The 23,607-nt window shown below is 33.9% G+C and overlaps 1 protein-coding gene across 7 annotated transcripts in view; it reads right to left on the bottom strand.

Moving 5' to 3' along the window:
• LOC149808553 (ral GTPase-activating protein subunit alpha-1-like) overlaps nt 1-23,607 on the bottom strand; it is a 274,534-nt gene that overhangs the window by 34,344 nt on the left and 216,583 nt on the right. For 4 of the 7 annotated variants that reach the window (XM_089978950.1, XM_089978968.1, XM_089978996.1 and 1 more), the window contains 2 exons: nt 18,563-18,604; nt 6,105-6,230 (listed from right to left, as the gene is read on the bottom strand). In XM_089978950.1, the coding sequence (XP_089835076.1) occupies nt 6,105-6,230; nt 18,563-18,604 (168 nt within the window). Of the gene's footprint in view, nt 1-1,859; nt 1,995-6,104; nt 6,231-18,562; nt 18,605-23,607 lie in introns of all 7 variants that reach the window. The other 3 variants (XM_089978978.1, XM_089979001.1, XM_089978959.1) reach the window with 2 other exon arrangements.

Raw genomic sequence — 23,607 nt, 5'->3', positions numbered from 1 at the left:
TATTCGAATTATATATCTGCAACATATAATTATATTTAATATACTGCTTGAAATACCATTAAGACACTGCTTATTAAGCTTTACACAGTCTGATCAATTCATCTGCTATAGCTATCAAACCGTCACATTCCCCTGACCAAGATGCAGAAAATCCAAATGACAAAACCGGCACAGACTAATCCTGACAAGGCATATCATGAGTGTCATTATGATATTTACAACAGTATGAAAATAGTACACTTTAATGAAAGACAAACTTTTATCATCCAATCAATACACTATATCACAAATATCTAGGAACAAACACCACTCATCCAGAAATAGTTTTGATTTCAATTTAGTGTAACTAATAGTGCACAGGGTCATGCAAGATTAATAACCGGTATGGAAATAAGAATAACAAACCATACACACTGCATTTCCTCTGAAACCTACACATCATACACATTATTCTGTATAATTTGCTGAAAGGTAACATGCAACAATTGTGATCCAACTTTACAATAAGGTATATTTCAAGACCTTTGCTTTCATTGAGTGGCTGAAGCAAACTGTTTAGATAAATCATCGTATTGGCCTTTTATATACCGAAGAATGTGTCTTTTACAAGAACTGTAAGGAAAATCAACATTCAAACTTTTGAACTGAAGCCAGTGTAAAGCAGTATACTGATCTGAATGCAAATTATTCCTGGCCCCATATAACAAAAGCTACCATAACATGAATGCAAATTATTCCTGGGCCCATGTAACAGAAGTTACCATAACATTAAGTTTAATAAATGAGTTCTGATGGATTTAGGAAAAATGGATGTTTTTACACAAGAAAGTTCCTATACCTATAAAAACTGATTTAAAACCCACACATGAATATTTGCCAATTTTCTTGCCTCCTAATTGTTATTACTAAAATTGTTCAGTCATATCACTATGATATCTGCAGTGCGGCAGTTTACAGTGACGTCTAGCGCTGGGGCCTGATGCCACAGATATGTAGCATGATGTCCCATCCAGTCACATTATCCTGACACCAGGCTGACCAGTCCTAACACTAACCTCTTAATGCTGAGCACCAAGCGAGGCAGCTGTTAGCACCATTTTTATGTCTCTGGTATGACTTGGCCGCTTTCAAAAGATTTTAAAAAAATTCAAAGATTTGTTTACACATAGCTGCAAAAGCAAAGAACCTGACCTGCTGTAGCATAATGTGTCTTGGCAGATCGGAGACTGTGTTATTACTGTCAATAATCAGAAGTGGTTCATTTTATGTGTGTATCACTTCATTGTTGAAAAGGTGTAAGACAAAAAAAGTAATATTTATAATATTTGTTTGAAGGTTCAATTCCCCTTTTTCCAACCTTACACTGGCTCAGTTCCTAGGATTTCTTCAGCATGAAAGACTGCAGATTAGCTATATCTTTTGGATTCCATTTAAAGTTAACAATCTTGGTAAAATGTAAATTTCCAAAGAAAAGGTCCTGATTTCTTGATACACTCCAAAAATATATGAACTTAATTTTTTGTGTTGGTTTAAAAAATCTTACTATACTATACATAGTCTGTGTCCGAATGACCGTCAAACCCATGGATACAGAGTCTGTGTCCGAATGACTGTCAAACTCATGGATACATAGTCTGTGTCCGAATGACCATCAAACACATGGATACAGACTGTATGGTATAACAGAACAATGTGTAGGAAACTACTTCTTCATTTCTTATGCTATGAAGGAAAACATGACATGAGAAGGCCTGAAATCTATCACAAAGACATGATCTCAGTCATGCATGGTGAGCTTACATTTAGATCAACATAGTAAACTGACATGCCATGTGATGGTTGTTGTGTGCATTATATACCTGCTTAGAGAGTGGTGGAGGGAGGGTTTTGATACTCTGATGCAGGAGTGTAACTACTGTCGCTTCCTGTGATACTTTGAAGCCGACGCAGGCTTGGGGTCCAGAAAAAGGGACCAGTGGAACTGTGGGTTTGGACTAGAACCACAGAGTGGAAAGTACATTAACAGATAAGAGACATAATTGCAAAGAATGAACCATTTAATTAAGGTGACAATGGATCTTACAATTTGTAATATAGGCTACTTCAAAGAAGCAATTTTCAGAGAATTCAGAAAAAGAACAAAAGCCAAAGTCCCTTGAAGAGACTGATGCTCTACTAATTGAGAAGAATCTCCAGAAATCCACAATAAAACCATTTTTTTCTATTTGACAGCTGAGTCTTGAAACCAACTCTGATACTGAGCAATTAGAGTTTCAAACATGCTGCTGTGGCAGTAATATTGGATGTATGATTGGCACTAATTTCATTCAGGACCAGTGCATATCAATATGACCATTCAGTCATAAGGAGTCGCAATAACAAGATTTTCAAGATGACTACTGAGGCGGTCATATTAGATGCAAGATTGGTAAAATTTGCATTAAGGACCAACTTCACATCACAAGAATTCTTTTGGTGAAAGTCCATTGTTGACATGATTATCAATCCAGGTGGAATAGTGATAACAGGATTTTCAGGATGGCTCCATGGTGTCCATATTCGATATATGATTGTCATAAGTTTCATTTAGGACCAACCAGACACCATGAGAAGTCTTCCGAAGAAAACCTCATGTCGATATAACCTTCTGTTTAGGAGGGGTAGAGATAAGATTTTCAACATGGCTGCCATGGTGGCTATAATGGTTGTTATATTGGCATACTTTTTATTTATTAAACATCACAAAATGTCTTTCTGATGAAATCCTCATGCTAATATGACTCTTCATTTAGGATGAGTAGAAATAACAAGATTTCCAAGATGGCTGCCATTGTGGAAATATTGTAATGTTAGATTGGTATCATTTTCATTAGGTACCATCTACACTTTTTTTGTGTGGTGAAAACCCCTTGTCATCATGACCATCCGTGAAAAAGAAGTAATGATAACAAGATGGCCACCAAGGTGGTCATAGTGGAGGTCAGACTGGCAATACTATGACCAACACATCATGTCACATCTTATGGTGAAAACACCATATCCATAAGAATTTTCTTTTACAAGGAGTAGTGATGATAGTATTTTTAAGATGGACATTCTAGCACACAAGTGATCCTTTGTGATTTTACTGTGTGGAAAAAGTGTGCAAAATAAATTGTCAGCATCATTAGCAACCAAAAAAGGAAGGTTCCTTACTAAAAGAAATTAAGTAAAATGAACGTCTGATCGAATTACATTAAGGTTGTCTCTGGTATTTAGAAATATTGTTAAGTTCAGGCTGTGCTGTTGATGGTGAAACAGCAAGCTGATGTTCATTAGCTTTTTCATGCTGTTTTATGTCATAGGCACCTCCATTCTCAATAGCGAAATCGCAATTACACAAGTTGCAAAAGGTGTTTTCCTTTAATAGATGGTTTCACAAATTTAAACATGATGGCAGAATTGTCCTTCCAGTTCTGTTTTCTTCTCTTTGCTGGAGAAAACTCTGAATTATCTGCTTTCCATTTTGACATAATGATGAAGAGATACACTGATAGTGGCACATGTTTTGCACAATCCGTTATGGTTGTTAAAACTGGCCTGGTAGCCTCAATTTTGAATGAACCAATCATATTTAAGAATTATACATCTCTATATGCATGCAATACATTTACTCTAATAATGGAAGCAGGTGCCGGTTCTAAACAGAAAATTGAAAGGAAATGTTTAAGATTTTTATTATAATAAAAAAATTGTATTTTTAACACGATGAGGCAAATATGGGAAAAATGGAACACTTGGCAGTTATGCTATGAGTGCCAATTCTGGAATTTAAAGTTCACTGCAAACTTTGAACTTACTTCTCTATAATGAGCTTTATCTGTGAAATGAAACTTTTCATACACCAAGTACTCCTATTGCTTGCTTCCCTTGCTAATTAGTAGGATAAACCATTGATTAATGCTATATACTTTAATCATGTATTCTACATAGTAATATTAATAACAGTTTGCAACTGGTTCACTGAAATGAATTGACCTGACATATTATCGTGACAGCTAGTTCCTACACAGGTTGGATTTGCATTCCCTTTAACCATTTTTTGTGTATTATTATTCCATCCTCTTTATTTTATTTGATACAAAAGACACAGTTATTGTGATAAGACAAAGCAGATAACATTTAACTGTAATGAATTAACAGTACAACAAACACTTCCACAAACTGGAGATCAAAACAGTCTGAGGTTATCAGAAAACTCACAACCATAGTTCTGATGGTACATTAACAATTTTGAAGTCTGAATCAAAGACGGTATAGAATGCTTATGACAATTACACTGTAACTGAATTAAGAGATGGAATTAAAACAAAAGTTTAACTTGATGAAACATTTTTAATTGGTATTTTTTTCTTAAAGTGCAGCCACCAGTAGGCATTACTGACATTTTCACGGATCGAAGTATCATTGAACAATGTCATCTACAGTGTACTGAATTTTTCTGTTGTAAAGATAACTTTACATAATACATGATTTCTTACTAAAAGTTGAGAAATTCATGATGGTGAATCAAATTTAGGGGCACTAAATACAGTGTTTCATAATAAAACAAGCTTCATATCAAGGTTGCATTTATTAGTTTTGATCACAATTTTGTTCACATTCAACACATGTGGACAGATTCTTATGGTACTTTGTAGAGGAAAAAAAAGTTATCCTTATCTACCTCTTGATGCCGCTATTTAATCGCTCCCAGGTCTTACACACTGATTATGATGTCACCCCTAGGATGAACACAAAAAATGGATGGCATGAAAGAGTACAAATTTATTGTGAAATCCTTTCCAAGTTGGGTGTAAACTTCAATTTCAGTTTGGTTTTAGAGTTATAAGTAGGTTTGTGTTTTATCTGGGCAAGAGTTATCGAGTGAGAGGTGTAGTTTTGATGAGTGGTGATAGCAAACTTGTGCTAAAGGTCTAACAGACAACAGCCAACAGCCAACAGGTCATCCCATAAACTCTTTCGGTCTATAACCAACTGAGCTAAAAAAAAAATACAGCACAGTTCCTTTGTTGGATCTTGAGTTACTTAATATCAGTTGCAGGAATTGTAAAAGAGAAGAATGATTCTGTACATACTGACCACTAATAATGCTAACTGTAATATTTAACTCATCCAGTGTAGAAATGAAAACACAAATAAGAATGTTTTCTTTGATCTTAACAACATCATTTGTTTTGGAAAGTATGATAGAAAGAATGCCTTATTTGTCACTTGCAAACAAATGAAAACTGTTTGAAAAATGAATACAATTTTTCATTAGAGACTTATAATCACAAGATCTCATAGCTGTCTAATATTGGCAAATTCACATCTTGGTTAAACTGGAACTTGAGAAATGTAACTGAATGGAAAATTTAATAGATACATTTTTATGGCTTATTTATGACATCTTTTTGTAGCTATTTCTTATTACTTTTAAACAAATATGTAACCTTAAATTGGTCCAAATTTTTCTTCTCGTCTATTTCAATTTATTGCTTCAGATGCATACGTGGCATGGTTGGGGAACAATTGAAAACTGGACTTACTGTTCAGAAAAAATCATTTCTATATTGTAAACTGGAACATCAATAATAGTTCATCAAATCAGCTTCAACTACTGAGACTTAAAAGTTCACAACAAATGAAAAAAAAAACAAATGAAAGAAGGGACGAATTCTGGCACCTACTTGTCATTTAAAAAAATCTTCAACCAAAATTAATAATTACATATTTCAGTTTTTTATTATATATATATATATATATATATATATATATATATATATATATATATATATATATATATATATATATATATACACATGCACACACACACATATACATACATAGATTATGCATTGTCTGAATCAAAAAATATTTTTCTTCCTTTTCTCACTCTATCTTACATATATTTGGACATAATATATTGATAAAAGCCTGATTCATTAAATAATTAATAAATAAAACAACCTTTCTATTCACATATTCATTTAACAATTTATTGTTGTATGAAGAAATGTAGTAGTAAACATTGACCTTTGACTGAAAAAAAAACATTCTGAAGGCATCTTGATTATCCTTACCTCGACTCTGCCTTGTTGATGGTGGTGACACTGATGGCTGTGACTGTTGATCGACCTGCTTATTTATCTCCACCAAAGATGTGGAACTCTGTGTGGAAAGATTGCTGTCAGAGGGTGATTCAAGAACTGAAACATTGGAGATAATCTAACTTACAAACAAAATAATGATAATTATAACTACTGTTATATTTGTTGGCAGATAAAGCAGAATAATATACTCATGCTATACATCAGATGAGCACTTGCTTTAACCAAAGAGTAAATTGTTTTTCATTGATATAAATTAGGATACATTCAAATCTGTCATGTAATACTGAAAAAAACTTCAATATATTATGCTGACTACGGGTGAAACGATTCAATGATGTATCAATGCATCAATACTTTTGCTGTACCAATATACATATTGAAACAAGTGGTGAAAAATCTATATAAAATGATGATTACTGTATGCAATTTATTTTAATCCTCAGCAGTTGTCAAATATTGTGTTAGTCATTTGCCTTGTTATTCTTTAAAATGAGAATTCATCTAAGACAGCTGTTGTAGGCACAGAAATTCATTTTTCCTAGTTAAAGTGAAAAAGACTTGACAACACTCACTTGCCATCTACAAAGTAACACCAAGGGACATGGTTAACAATACTGCCCCCCACCCACCTGCAAATTTGATGGTAAATATTTTATTGCAATAGCTTGTTTGAAATAAAGTAGATAAGAGTTTCCTCTGACTCTTGCCACCCCATTTGTGAAATTTGGACATTTATGTGGGGGTTTAGGTTAAGATGCAATTGCCTATCGAAAAGTTGGAATTTGCCAACAACGTACAGTGTCAGCATAGGGTAGCTGCTTACTAGCCAGCCTAGTAAACTTAAATGCTCTTAAGTCAGGCCATACTTTCATGAAATTGATTGGAATATGATTTATTTTCTCAGAAATTGTTAGTGTAACATCTGTTCACAGAGGAGATGAAACTACAGTGTCGATAAAATTTGCCTTGCTAGTCACATGACATAAATGGTTCTTCAACTAAATTTTCTTTGGCACACTGTGCCCTAGTAAAAGCATTATGTTGTAGCTTGAACTTACATCAAAGAAATTTTACAAATGCTTTTTTAAAATACCTGCTATCTAGAACACCCAAAACGGCCAATTCCCAGTCTGGTTCATCTTCAGATGCCGATTTCATTTGGCAAATACAGACTGATGGTAGTTATGATAACAATAATTTCTGAAGTTATGAAATATATCAAATTACTGGAGCTGGGAAATTGTTAACAGAGATACCAGTGGGTGATTTTGAGCCCAAAAATGGTGTTAAATATGAGTCCGATGTACATGCTGGGTGGAAAAAAATCAGCAAATGCAGAAAAGGCAGTACACCAAGCCAAATTAAATTACAGAAAATTTAAATGTAGAATGCAATTTTCATTTCTTTTATCAAACATTTTAGACCTGTGGGATCTTGTACTACAAAACTATATTTCCCGATTGGGGTTAAGATAAACTAAATAACTATGAAAAAAAAATAAAACAAGATATTTTAAATACTTGTCAGGTGGCTAGAGTGAGTAATGCAGCTGATCAAATGGAGCCGACCTACAGGGCTTAAAATGTTTAATACAATTCACTGACAACTAACAGATAGTCTTTTTGAAAGTAATTTTGCTATCTTCTCATTGAAAAGAAGGGCATATAAATATATCTAAGTATATGTCTGTCTGTAATCTGCATACTGGAAATACAACCATTAAACCACATAAAGGGGCACCTCCTACCACTGACAGACCTTCTAAGACCATCAAGTTACTATGTGTCACAATAATGTAGCATGTCGTAGGCCGTGAGTTGTATTGATGCACAGCACTGATGTATTGTTTCACCCCTAATTCTCACATTACCAGAAACTCTGAATAGGTTATGGTTTTAATTAGACACATGACGTTATAACTTTTCTTTTGTCATTCATGCAACTTTCTTTTTGGATGATGCTGACCAGTGGCAGAAATTACATATTCTACTGGAAGAATGTTTTAGAATTTTAGGTTTAGTTTTATAGGCCACTCAGTGAGATGTGGTCGATGCTGAGAAGGTTTGCTATTTAAGTGGGAGAATTTTTTAAATGCAATAGATCAATGCATGAGGGATTAGATTTTCCATATGATTACAAATGTCAGCCTTTAAAGGTAAAGTTTAGTAATTGTGCACTTCAAAATTCTCCCAGTCACACAGAGAGTTCAACCACTTCTTTCACCTGTACAATTCTTACCAGCAATGTTGGAAATGGCAGAGAACAAACTTCTTAGCTTGAATCATATCCATTACTTCATAAATGCACTTAAAATAACATTAAAAACTTGCATTTTAGAGAAATACTTAACAATGCATCTGTGTCTCACTGCTGAATTTGTTAGGTTAAGTGCTCTCTATTATCTCCAGATGTGGCTATTTTTTTTAGAGCTGACTAGATTTATTTTAGAGATTTATGATGCCCAAACATATATACCATTAAACACCATTACTATTTGATGTCTGTGCCAAATATTTTTCAATTAAAATGAGACAAAATCATTACATAGAATTTTAGCAGTGTGGATGGGAATATTCCAAACTTATTTTATCTTTTACAACCAAGTCTAAGTGAAATGGAATCAAACAAGTAAACTTTTTGTTCATCATGCTAAAACACGCCATAACTAATAATCCCAATGCTATTTGAATAAAAGATGTTATCCTGCCCATCTAATATGCATGCATTTGGTTAGTAATATTGTTCAATAATATGATCCGTAATGGTAATCGCTTTAGACCACTCAGTACCCCCTGTATACATGTAATGGGTATGGAAAGATATATTCATATATGCAACTGGCATTTGCCTCCAAGTCTATTCTTACCCATGATAACTTCGTTCCTTGGTCATGACTTGGAAACAATAGCGATCCCAATCCCATAACTATAGATACACTTTAGATCAAACATGCTGCTAAATTTGGCCACTGGGTATGTTCCATTATATTCTGGCAGGGTGGGGTGGGGAGAGAGAGGCTGTGGCTGTAGAACATGAAAGTTGCGTAACTAATAGAACAATATCCAGTGTCCCCTTTAAAAGTTATTCCATGAGCTGCCAAGTGACCTGTGTTCATACTCTTTACAGAACAACTTTTATCAGTTCAAGTTTTAACACATTAAAGTTAATATAAATGAATGAGTATTTTTTACATAGGTAAATGTGAGACCTAAATCCAGCAAAGGCAATGCACATCTCTGGTACTGGGTTTAATCCATACAAAGTTAAATTGCTGACCATCTACAGTTGGTGATTTACTCCAGGTTTCCAATTTCCTTTTTGATCAAAGCTCACCAAAATCTGTGCTGCCAAGAACTACTTCATAAAAATTATAAAAGCTTTCTGTGCAATTTACTTAAAATGTCTACACTATAATATATCCATTTTAAAGTCAGCATTGTGTGAATTAGTATTAAAATATCATAGCACAAATAAAAACAACTGAAGTAAATGCATTTCAGGAAACAGACTAAACACTGTACTACACAATTATAAAAAAGGATAGACAAGAACATAATGTACCGCTGACTTGTACACTGCATGAATTAGTCAATAACAATAAATCAGAGTGCCAAGATTTTGTTTCAACTAAATTTTTCTAAATATAACTGAAGAAAGTACCATATCTGTTATAATAACTATTTGATTGCAGTACATGTATCTGTAAATGGGGGTCATTCAAGTTAAAAAATTCAAGTTAGTAAGGGTTAATTAAAACTACATGCAAAACTTGTTTGGTGCATAGTGGATGGATGAATGGATGAGTGGATAAATGTATGCCATTATGTAATATTCTCCAAAATGGATGCAGGGAGAAAGTCAGTACTGAGAGCAAAATTAATGGGATATTTTGTATTTTCAAGCTGTAGACTATGGTTTACAGCATAAATGCAATACTGCTTGGTTCCCATGTATATGACTACTTTGAACTGGATATAATGGCCAGTGGCAAATGTGGCAACTGAGGGAATTAGTCTCAGTATCCAGCATAAAGGACACACACTCACATAGAGGGCCAAATTATATTCCCATCATGCAAGGGTGCGGTCACAATACTATTCAGATACAGCATTGAAGCAGTCAAGATAATAAACTCTTGGAGTTTCCACCCAAATACTATTGTTACTGCTGCAGAACTGATTGATGTAATGAAATACTGTCTGGTGATGCAACAGTCAAAGACATGAGGGAAATAACTGACTGGCATTAGACCATCATGAATTTATAGTCAGCTTCTGATCAGATGTGAATGAAGTTTGTACTTTATAACTCTGTGATGTCGCACTCAGTGACATCAGTTCCTACAAACAGCCACCAACCCATTTTTAGACAAGGTGATGCAGTGTAATGGTGACCAGTGGTCTTTTCTGCATTATTGTTCATACTGAAAATTATGTACCAGGTGCGAAATTATCAGCATAATAACTTGTCCAGACTGAAGTATTTGTATGTTCCCTAGACTATGATCGTTAAATAAATTTATTGTATCGTGTATTTTGTTATTTGGAATTTCAAAGCTGTTTTGTGTGCAAAGTGTTGTAAATAACATTGAACAGAACTGTCACTTTATCTTTCCTGTCTGCAATATGTTTTATGTCTACATGCATCTTACAAACAAGAAATTCTTTAAATTAAAGATACTGACACGTGTGATTTGTAACTGTATTTTTGTATTTTGTTTTCTAATGTTTGAAACAATAAAGCACCACATAAAAACCCACCATCACATTGATATTCAAATTTACACCATGTACAACTTAGTATTATTAATATTGTTATTGTTGTTTTGTTCTGGTGCTAGTATTGTCCTTTCAGTAGTGATATTAATATCAAAACTAATCCCCATATTTTTTTATAATTGCATGGGGATGTAAGAAATGAAAGTTATTGTTTTAGGTTTTTGATGTTTATTTTTGCTTTTGTTATTCTTCTTATTGTAAATATTATCTTTCTGGTATATTCAATCACCTGCACATGAACCATAACAACAATGCATAGTGGTCACCATAATATATGTTTAATATTCCAAAAGGTTATAAATTTGTTTACAAGTTTCAAAAAGCTACCATCATTCATGTTACTATATGATGCTGGATACTTTGTCTGAAAATAATATGGTGGTAGCTGGGCACAATGACCTCAAAGTCTACTGTAAGGACAAGTCGGATTTCAGTACAAATGCCATAGTACCCCACCTTTAATCTCTCAAATCATACCTTACTCCATCCAAGCCAATTTTGTGATTTGGAAAAATACAGATGTCCCAATGATAAATCCATGCTATTTGTGGCCAATTGTACATGATGGGGTGTAATGCAGACTCTCATGCATGTAAAAAATAAGTCAGCAGAAAATATATACAATCATGCAAATATACCTACTGCTATAACAGGTTCTGTAATTCATATTTTTTTAAAGATAGAGCTGATCTATAGAAGCCATAATTAATATCTGTACAGAGAAGTTGGTTCAGTGATTGAACATTTTTGATTTTGAAAAAGAAGCCTAAAATCTACAGATCAGAGTATATGAGTACTGATACATTCATACCAATATTATACAAAAATCTATTCTATGATTCACTTAGATTTTCTGTTACTATTTTTATGTATCTTTGCATTCAGATTTTCTCTCAAATAGTGTAAAAAATGTACTAGCTATTTTAAATATAATTAAATCTAATGTACATTAAACTGAAATTACTATAATAATTGAGGCATTTTATATGTCACAATCAACAAGTACAGATCTTTTCTATCATACCTGTTACAGTGTGGACAAATATTAATAACACTTCAAGTCCTGAGATTTGCAAATCTCTATAAGTCATAATAAAATATTCCCCATTATTAGAAGTTGGTTAGAACTTTTTTCACAATGATGTGATAATTCTGTTCACAAGAGCTTTGTGTTACAGAAGTCAATACCTCTTTATCATGAAACAATGGCAGAAACACTAAGGACTTAATGAACAAGGTTACCTATATGTTTCATATGAATGGTGATGTTACAGTACAAGTCTGAAAAGTTTGTGTGATTATTCCTGGCAACAATCAGCTTCTGCAATTCCAGGGTTCTAGCATTAAACAGGTTAAATTATCTTCTCTAAAGAGCCCAGAATATATCTCACCTTATTCCAGGTGTAACTCTTGAAATTACCAGTTTGCTAATCTACATATTTATTTAGAATTAGTGTTTTCTTTTCTTCCAAATAATCACTGTGATGGCATCAATTGATACTGACCACTGTTGACTTGGGCTGAACCAGAAGCCATGAAACCAGAATTTCATTTAAATTCCGACAACAATTGAGACCTGTCTTACTTGTATATTATACATATTGTGTGTATGTGTGATTTGGAATTTTAATGTAGCTTTAACAATTTTTCAGTCATATCGTTACGATGCAGTGTGGCAGTTTATAGTGATGTCCAGCACTGGGGCATCATGCTGCAGACATGTAGCATGATGTCCCACCCAGTCACATTATCCTCACGCCAGGCCAACCAGTCCTAACACTCACCTCTTAATGCTGAGCACCAAGTGAGGCAGCTGCTAGTACCACTTTTATAAGTCTTTAGTATGACTTCCAGGTGACTGAATTCTTAAGACACAAGCCTACTAAAAAGTGAATGACATTTAAAGAATCACTTAAGTGATTTTTTTTAGATTGTTGCTGAAATACCAACTCATTCATTCAACCATGCAAGTTGTCACTGTTGTATCTGCATAATTATCTACAGCCAATAAAACCGGGGTTAGTATGGTATATCGAGAAAAATGGAATGCAGAAGGGCTGAAATCTCTCTTTTACTTGGGCATATTTTATATGTATTATGGGATGTAAGAATAAAAATGTGACAATGAAATGCCAATGTCCATGTCTTACTTATCCACTTTTGAATGTGTAAACAAATTCAAACACAATGTACTAGTGCATGCTGCCTTTGTGTGATTATGTCCAAAGCATATGAATTTAGTATTGATGAAATTTTGTAGATATTTTGGAGACCCTTTCAATGTTGGGTCCTTCATTTTTTTACCAATTCTTTTTCTTGTACAAAAAATTGCAACATATATTGAAATATTAAAATAATGGGAAATTAAATCACAGTGACAAAAAATTTTCTGAAACATAAAAATGGACCCCTATCCAAGCATGCTTTACATGTGATAAATGGAGGCATTACTGAAGCCAGAAGCTGAGTATTTATTAATTGGCATTTTCACTCAGGTGCTTGCTCGAGATGTGCTCTTTAAAGAAAAACAAAACCATGTGACACAGTCTTAAAAAACATGCTTTACACCCTCCACGAGTCATATTAGATCCTGTTTTAGTTTGTGATAATACGTCATAATATGGCAGGTTGGGAACATAACGCTAGAAGGGTACATACAAGCTCAGCCTCATGCTTACTCTATTAATTCTGTTGAAACAGCACTTCAAACTAGCGTGGATTCATCTGTCTGGAGGAAAATTTCAAATGGTTCTGGTCTGATAATTTAAAAAAATTTTTTTTTCAGACATACATTTTAACACCACCTTACTATTTCTGACAGGATTATATGCACATCACAGTCCTGGTATCATGTAAGACCGAGAACTTGTCTCTTTCTAAATGGGGATAATACACCGGCCTTTCTTAATTTGCTTGAAAAGCATCAGCAACCAAAAAATGACGCTGACTGGCAACATGTACATCTTTTACTTTTCCATCAATAAGGAATAAAAAATAATAATGTAATTAACTTAGATGAGATAACGGTGAGATTTCTCTGATTAATAATAAGCCCTAGAGATACTATCTTTTCCAGGATTAAATTTGTATTTTCTAAGAAAAATATGGAGCATCTGGTCATGTTGATGCAGTCATCATTATAGTAAGAGCAACAAATAGCCAGTTTTTATTCATTAGTTCCAAAACGTAAGAAAACTTTCTTATTTTAAATGCTTGAAAAAAATCATTCAGTGCCTTTGAATTTACAACTGACCTGAATTTCAAATCAAGTCAAGGTACAATGTGTGAATGTGTGTGTGTGTGTGGAGTTTGCATTTTTAGCTTGAATGATTTTTCACTCATATTACTATGATGTAGTAAGGCAGTTTATTGTGATGTCTAGAACTGGGGTATCATGCCATAAACACGTAGTATGATGTCCCACCCAGTCACATTATCCGGACACCAGGCTGACCAGTTCTAGCACTAACCTTTCAATGCTGAGTGCCTAGTGAGGCAGATGTTAATACTATATTTTAAAGTCGTCTGCATGATTCGGCTGGGGTTTGAACCTGTGACCTCCCACATCTGAGGCAGAAGCTCCAACCACTAGGCCACCAGAGCAGTCCAAGGTACAATGAACAGATTTCAAATATAATTTCAGTTCTCATGAAAAGAATGTACAATAGCTTCTTTCCTTAACATTTCCTCTACTTCATTTTGCACCAGTTAAGCAGAATAGTTGATGTCATGCCATGTGGTAGTCGGTTTTTATATGGAATTTTGTAAAATACTATTTTGTAATGATTAACTGTTTGTAAAATCCACATGTCAGATGTCAACAGCTTCCATTCTCTGAGACATTTAATTATTTTTCCTATACATTTATTTACCTGTCAGTTATGTTGATTGTCTCCCCTCCTGTGTTGTCTGGTACTCCCTTCTCTATAGTAGTAGTTCCTACCTCTACCATTGAAACTAAAAGTATGATCATCTCACTTGAGATAAAGTCCAGCCTCACGTGTCATCATTTCTTGTGCCACATTGCCACAAAGAAAGCAGACAGGGGTGTTCAGATTGTACAGACTGCTTCTTCAAGTGGGTCCTTAATATATATATATATATATATATATATATATATATATATATATATATATATATATATATATATATATATATATATATATATATTGCCTGTGGAGTGAAATGCTATACTCAATGTGGTCTATTAGGGTAATTGCATCCAAAATGCAGCCATTAATCTTAGAAGTAATAGACATTTGTGCTTTTTTTTTCCAGAAGCAAATTCAGCTATGGGCATCATGTCAGCTTCAACCAAAAGTTGTCTCTCTTGAAAATTCTTGTCAATGGACTGCAATTCTGTTCCAATTCTCCCCCAGCCTCTGGGGTAACTTTAGGGGGTCACATTTTGTTGCAGTTTTGTGGAATTTGTATTTGTCCACAATTTTATCAGCTACACACTGTGATGTTGCTGCAGTGTTAATCAGCTGTGCAAGAGACTTTGAAATTGTATCCCTCTACCAACAGCTTTAGGCAACTCTCATGCATAATCAGTTTGACTAAATTCTGCCCTAAAGACCTTTTTTGAGTTGCAAACCCCATGTTGTCAGTGAACAGGCTATCCATAATGCATTCCTTGGAAAAATTATCTCCCTTTAAGCATGTTTTTGCCAGTTTTACAATAATGGATTTTCTTTCAGATGAGTGTTTTGCCTTTATTTGGCACTGGATTTGTCTCTTTCCCAGTTTTGGGGAGTTTTCTTTTCCTTCATCATTGATGATACTTCCACGGTTCCAATATCATTAATAGCGGTATCATTAAGAGTCTGACATCATTAGTCAGATAGGGTGAGTTACAGGAAAATGCCCATGTCTGAAGCCATAAATCCATGTTAGATTTGTAAAGTTTGGGCAATTTGACCTCATTTAAGGTAGGTTACTTAATACATCCATATATATATTATTTTAGCATGTGCTAATTTCATTTTCGAAAACACTATAAAATACAAGTTTGTTGCAATATCAGTCTATAAACTTACAACCTCTTATTTTGCGCAAAGCAAAAAAATGACTTGTGGAGGATGACTAGCTGGTTTTATATGACTGATTTTTTTTCTCTTTAAAAAGCACTGATCAAGCAAGTATATGTGTGAGAATGATAATTTATGCATGTGAAGTAAAAGACTTATAAAAATAATAGCCTGTATTTCATTTTTTTAAAAATATGTTTCTACTATATACCAAACATTCCACAATAATGGTCTTTATTAGTTGATTAAAAACTGTAGTTAAGCATCAGCAGTTTGAATATAACTGAAATATGAATTTTTAAAAACTTATAAAGACACTTTTGTTCAGACTGCATTAATGAGGAAAGTTTGACATGGAATTAAGAAATATGAAAAATATGTACTCTACTTAACAGGACATTTCTACAATTCGAAGAATTTTGTCATCTCCCTTCAACTGCAGCCATTATAGTTGTAGGTACATGTATCTTGCACGGTGTATTTAGTATGAAATGATCTTTGTTTTACTTACTCTGTGTCATACAGTTACAGTTCATCATGTACACTATACTGTACCTAAATATAGCATGGATTCAGCATTGCATGCACCACTTATGTCTATATTTTCCCAAAGTACAAAAGTATGCAATCATGGAGCAACCAATGGTTGAAAATGTTCAAGGTATAAAAGAGAATTAATATTTTTAAAATAGACTGTAATTGTGTTGGCAAATACTTGAGGTACTTTTGGTGATAGGCGAGTTATGGTTCATACTGGATCTGAAGCAGACCATAATGAAGTTTATCAAATGACATAACATTTTTTACTTAAACTTTTTAATTTCACTGACACAGAAAAATGTCACCATAGCCTTGGTAATACATTACCAAATGCCCCTTATCATTGGATTTTCACCCCCGTTGAAACCTTAGCCTTCGGACTTGCATAACCTTAAAGACATTCATGTCCCACAGTAAATTTCTGTGGAATTTTTGATGAAAATGTATCTATGAAAACAGAAGACAAAGTCCAGCAACTTTAATCAGTTCTCCCAACCTAAAGCTTTTAGCCCCATACTTTAACAGGGAATGCTGTGATACCTTCCATCTGTCTGTCTGTCCATCCATCCATTCATCCATCTGCCCATTACCTCATCTCCTAATAAAGGTTTCGTGGAAATTCAAAAAAAACATTGTACTTATGTTGCTCTTGATATTAAAAAGATTTTGTACTATGACCACTAGATAAATGTCTTGGGGATGGCTGGGTTGGGTTGGGTGAGTAAAGGAGGTGGGGTATCTAATGGGGTGGTGATGGTAGTGGATTAATAAGTAAAAAAGGATGGAGATTTGTGATGGTGAGCCATTGTAGTTGCTCTAGCTACAATTACCACCTGTGACCATAACCTTTGACCTTTGCTGACTTCCACCTCGAGGAATTTTCTTCATCCTTGATGCAGCTGTGGGCAAAGTCTGCTGTTGATCCACTAATACAAACAGGAGATATTACAATTAAAATCTGTTAACCCAAGGTTGACTTCCAACTGATGGACAGGCAAGCCTTGTAGCTGCAATACCTCCTCTTTTGTGACATTCATTACAGGCAAGACAAAAAGCAACTGCACAGTCAAAGTAAAAGACGTATTTTTTTTGTATACTGTATACCAAGACTTGTTCAACATATTTAAGTTCCACCAGTTTCATGATAAATACATTATTTGCAAATGTAAGCTGTGAGGGTTCCTAATTCCCAATGTCACATTATCTGCCTAGTTATGCAAACACTATAGAATGTTCTCAAGAAAGCCACCTCTGAATAAACCTACCAGTTAGTTAGTACATTTCCCAGAAAGGCTGTACCCAGCTCAAATGTCATGGTTATGTAGCTGCATTTATTCAGATTAAATATTCAATGCTCAAAAATGTATTACTAATACAATAAAGCCAAAGTCCACTCAATCTTGATGAATATTCTGCACCTAAATTGTGATAAAAACTTCCAGACAAAAAATAATGATTGCTATGAACTTGTACATTGGTGGCCAGGTAGTAAACTGGGTCAAGAAAAGAGATATCAGGTATATCATAACAAACACCAGCGTAGTATAAATTTATTTTTCAACATGTGCAGCTTGCATTGTGACCACACAGCATGGAACATTCAATTTCATTTGTCCTGGATTACATCTCCAGTCTGACCGTGTCCAAATATGTCCATTTACTTTAACATATACTTATGATACACATGTTTCTCGGGATGTATATAATGACCTTCCAATGGAGCATGGATTTATGATCTAAAAAATGTTAATACTCACCATTTAAAGTTAAGTGTATTTAATTTTAAAAAATGACAAATCAGTTTGACAAACACTGGGAAATAATGTTCATTTCAAATAAAGCTTTCATCTGAAGTGAGTATTGCTTTGAAATGGAAAGATCTGTGACACTGTACAGCTATCATGACAATGGGTAGAACAAATAAAATATGAAGATAGATTTTTTTCGTCTTTCATTCACACATAATTACTACTTTTTTTGTATCATAAATCTCTCTTTGGGGTAGTGGGTATTGGGTAGGGAGCTTTTCTTATAAGCATAGGAACATGTATATTTTATATGTGCCACACAAAATTAATACCCATGGGGGCAAAACAGTGCCCACTGCAGCTAGCACCCACACCTGTCAAAAAAAGTATATCTATGGTAAGAATGATATATAATCCGGTTAAAAATATTTACTTTTTTAAAACCTTGATTCATAAAATGAAACTATAAAATAATATGCTTTTAATTTATGCAAATTTGGATTCAATGGAGTCATTAGTTTTTACTATACACCACTGGAAAGACTGAAGTAGTGAGAAACAACCATTTTTTCTAAGTACACAGCCACATGACTGAAAATGGAAGCACTCCTGTATGTTCAAGTGTGATATAGTGTATATGGCAATTAACAACATGATCACCTGTGGCCAATGATCATGAAATCAATTACAATACACTCCAAACAAGTATCAAGAATACACCATTGAACTATCATATTTACATCAACACAGAAAAACTGGCTTAATTGGTGGGGGTGTGTGTTATCAGATTAACTGTCAACTTTATCTTTGAGAGAGATAATAAAAGAATCTATTTGAGGTTTGCGCAGAGACTAGGAAATCCCAGTAAATGGGTTACATTATTTGTCTCCCCCCAAGGCTCTTGAAGGGGTGGGTGGGTAAAAATGTAACCAAGTGACTGGGATTTCATTGTCTTGGTACAAACAGCAACAGATTATTTTTCTCACCCAATGTTTTCCAATTAAATTAAAATAACCATGCACTTTTGCAATTTAGTTAACATATTTAAAACAAAGTATTATTAATCAGGTATTATTATTGCTTCTTACTCTTTAAAAATCATGTGGTCTTGTACCTTTTTATTTTTGAAAATCTGAATAAATATCTAAGTAGAATCTAGCTACATATGTTGCTCTTAGAAAAGGGGAAAAGAATCAAGAAAAAAGGTTGTAATTGCTAGGTGTTGGAAGTATTGTGCAACAAGCGTCTTGAGCCACGTGCTATTGTTGTTCAAATAAAGTCCTGTGCATTTATAAGAGTATATTAATGACAGCAATGGGGCAACCTGTCTATCCTAAGTAAACAAGTTCTATGCATGAGAAAAAGGAACATACAACTTTTACTATCTTTTCACATTTAATGAATGGTTGTCATATGAAAATAACAATAAGTAATTAACATCTTTATAAGGATAACTTTTAACTTTCACCAGTTCTAATTTGGAAAATATTCTATGCCAGAAAATGGTATGATGCATTACAATACTGGATACAGACTACAGTAGATCAGATCTGATTTCAGAATCATGATATTATTGGGAATCAACATTTTCTTTTGTGGAAATATAACAAGTATTGCTATTACTAGTGCAATAAATGATATGCTACATTGAAATCTTGTGGAATAGCATGTGGGCTCATGAATGAACCACTGATTGGTAACTGCAGGAATGTTCATTTCTATACAATGTTTGATACAACTGGTGTTGTCTCGGGGGGGTGGGGTGTTTGCCAAAGTATGAAGAACGCAGGTAGGATAACACGTTTCTAGTTGTTGTGGTCATTGCGGTAGCTCTCTCTTGATTTTTTCATTTTTTTTTAGTCAATGATGTCTGTTGTCTCTGTGCCTGGAACAGTATTTTCTGTCATAGTTCATTCCATACAGCATTGCAAATTTGATCCTATCTGTAACTCAGTAAATTTTCAGGCCAGCGTCAATAGATGTAGCTAACATTATCTAATCCATTTCACTATTTTAAACTATTTAGGTACTTCTAGCCATCTTTAATGATGCTGACCTGAACATTTACAGAGTTTAGCCTACAGACAGGATAAAATACACCATGATGTTGTTGTTGTTGTTGTGGGGTTTAACGCCATTTTTCAGCACGATAGGCTATACATGGCGGCCAGTATTAATGGTGGAGGAAGAACCCGGAAAAACCCGGAAAGAACCACTGACCCACGAGAAGCTACTGGCAAGCTTTCTCACATGCCCACATTGGCTGAATCTTAGACTCGAACCGCCGCAGACAGAGGTGAGATGGCAGTGATCCGTAACGAAGAGCGCTTTAGACCACTCGGCCACTCGGGGCCCCACACCATGATGTATGGAATGAACTATAGTTTCAGGCACAATACCAAGTATCTCAACTTCTTGTGACTTCTCACATGTATAGGTGAGAATAATTACATCTCTGGAGCATTTTTAGAATTTGAAATTATGTAACCATTATAATTATTAACGTAGAATCCATTGGAAGTACATGGGCAAAGACAATAATTATTAACGTAGCATCCATTGGAAGTACATGGGCAAAGACATTAATTATTAACGTAGAATCCATTGGAGGTACATAGGCAAAGACAATAACTATTAACATAGAATCCATTGGAAGTACATGGGCAAAGACAATAATTATTAACGTAGAATCCATTGGAAGTACATGAGCAAAGACAATAATTATTAACGTAGAATCCATTGGAAGTATATGGGCAAACACAATAATTATTAATGTAGAATCCATTGGAAGTACATGGGCAAAGACAATACCACAATTTTCAATGAGATCATTTTCACTTGTATAAAATGAATTGAATATATTTGCAGAAATTTAATGACACATTTTTTTTACACTTAACATTACCAACTAATTATGCTAAACTTTTCAAAACCTGGCAAATTTATCAGTTAGATTACTTTTTGCTGAAACAGAAGTCCCTCAAAGGGACTGACATTCTAATTTCTAGGCATCCAAGACAAGACTTTTCTTCTTGTTAAGTATTATATTTTGGTATGTGTAGCAATTGCACTTCAAATTTTTTTTCTTCTTCTTATTTTCAGAAAATGGTAGATTTTTTACATAAGAGCACTACAAAAGCTGTTTCCAAACTGATCAGATTAAGGGTACCAAGCCTGCCTTCATATCATATTCGTCATGAAATATTAATATGTCCAACTGAACTAAATTCTTTACCAGCCTTATTAAAGAATTAAAAAATGCTTACCAACCTCAGTAGTTTTGTTCTTTGATTGCTAATGTTATTAAACTCATTTCATTTAAAATCACCATGTAGCTGTTTATTATGAGATTTGATTAGAAATACAAGTACATATGTCAGACTGCTAACTTGTTATTCTACTCTATTATGTTTACTTTGAGAAAATGCAAAGTATCACACAACAAAAATGATAATGTATCTAAAAATATTCAATATTCAATACCTGCTGTTCATCATTTATGATTTTCTTAAATTCATGGCTGAACTGAAATATAATATTTAGAACTGAAGCAGTATTAATGTTCTCATCAAAAGAACATTTAGGGGACACCTTTTCTGTGACGAGTATACTATGGAAATGCTGGCACATAATGTAAAACAAAAGAATACGTTACTGAATGAAATTGCCAAATATTCCTACAGGATGTGTTAGATCTATTGGGTTCCTTTACGATGTGGGATATCTGCAAATTGTCACAGAGGAGTAGTAGCGAAAAGCATTTCCACCTCTTATGCTTGTATGTAAGTACATGCAACTGGACAATTATGGTTAGTCTTATTCTTACGTTCTAGTTGTAACATCAGTCTTTAGACGTATTTAATGTTGTATAGATATCATCTGAGAGTAAACACTTGCGTAGATTATTCAGTGGAACTACAAAGTGCTCACTGGATTTTTTATTCGGAGACTACTGTGAATTATTAAAAGCAGTTCTGGACCAGGCTATTTTGATACAGCATGACTGTTGGCAGACCTGTACAGTCAAGGATATGAATCTCATTCGGAACATTAGAATCTTTTGGACTTGAACAGAGCTTTGTTAGGATTATTTTGGATTCAATTCATAATGTTATAAGTTCATCTTACATTTTCATTTTATAACACTGATAATCAAATTATTTAAAAAACTTAGTTTTAATTCTTTCTGTGATTTAGTTTATGACTACAGAATCAAACAGCCGACTCAGTGGTCTTTTCAAGGTAATCGGTAGTAGCTAAAGCTTTGATGTGCTAAACATAATTACACTGTCAAGGTAAATTTGCAATTTATTTACTTTTCTTCAAAAATAGATTAAGTTCTTTGTTTTATTTCTCATCTTCAATTACTGTTTGTTACAATTCAGTGATAAATATTTAACTGACTACTTGTGGTGTTTTCAAAGGTAACGATCACTGGCCTAACCTCTGATATGCCAAACGTCATGATTATCCTGTGTTTGATCTTGAAACAGAAATAAGATAGACAAGGACAATATGTGCCATCTTAAAAACTCGTACACTGCGAATAGACAAAGACAATATGGGCCATCTTAAAAACTCGTACACTGCGAATGACAAGCTATTCATCATCGGAAGCACATCATAACAGAGTCGCTGGGAAGGGGTTCATTGTTGGTTGTTTTCAAAACAAATTACTGTTTTAATGCACTTTTAACAAATTATTGATTACATCATGCCAGGTAAATGGGAGAGTATTCTGCTAGGGAGTGGAGAAGAATGGCTGATGAGGACATACAATAACTTTTCAATGACAATGAAGAGGAATTTGAGAGATCTGATGCAACAGATGGAATTCTATCAACAAGGTAAACCTTAAAATGGTCTTTTAAGGGTCAACTAAACAACTGGAAAGATATACTTTTAATGCTGCCACTTTAATGCATTTTTATTTTATTTTATGATAAATTAGAAAGTTGTTGGGCATAATTAGGTGCTGCATACTAACAGAAAAGAGGGAGAGAGTCAAATAAAGATTTATTTGAACTCAAACATCATGTAACATATGATCATGGTGCTATCAAAAAGACTGACTACTGTTGCACTATGAAACAATGTAATTATCATGATTTTAACATGTATTATATCATATGTGTGTTATATGGCAGAAGTGTCTTTTTTTAATAAAAAACCTCATTCTGGGTCGAAAATATGGTAATAAGTGTTAAAATTATCTCTGATAGTACTGTAAAGATTTACAAGCTGGCCACTGTAGCGGCCTTAATCGATGGAAGATTGGTGCTATTTTAATTTAGCACAAACCAGATATAATAAGAACTCTTCAGGTGATTATCAATTTAGAATGAGTAGTGCTAGAAATTTAAAAGTGGCCATTTTG

This window comes from Sinohyriopsis cumingii, chromosome 1 (genome assembly GCF_028554795.1).
Source record: "Sinohyriopsis cumingii isolate HCF-2022 chromosome 1, ASM2855479v2, whole genome shotgun sequence".
In the NCBI taxonomy this organism is placed as follows: domain Eukaryota; kingdom Metazoa; phylum Mollusca; class Bivalvia; order Unionida; family Unionidae; genus Sinohyriopsis; species Sinohyriopsis cumingii.
This window is presented reverse-complemented; position numbering and strand designations above follow the sequence as displayed.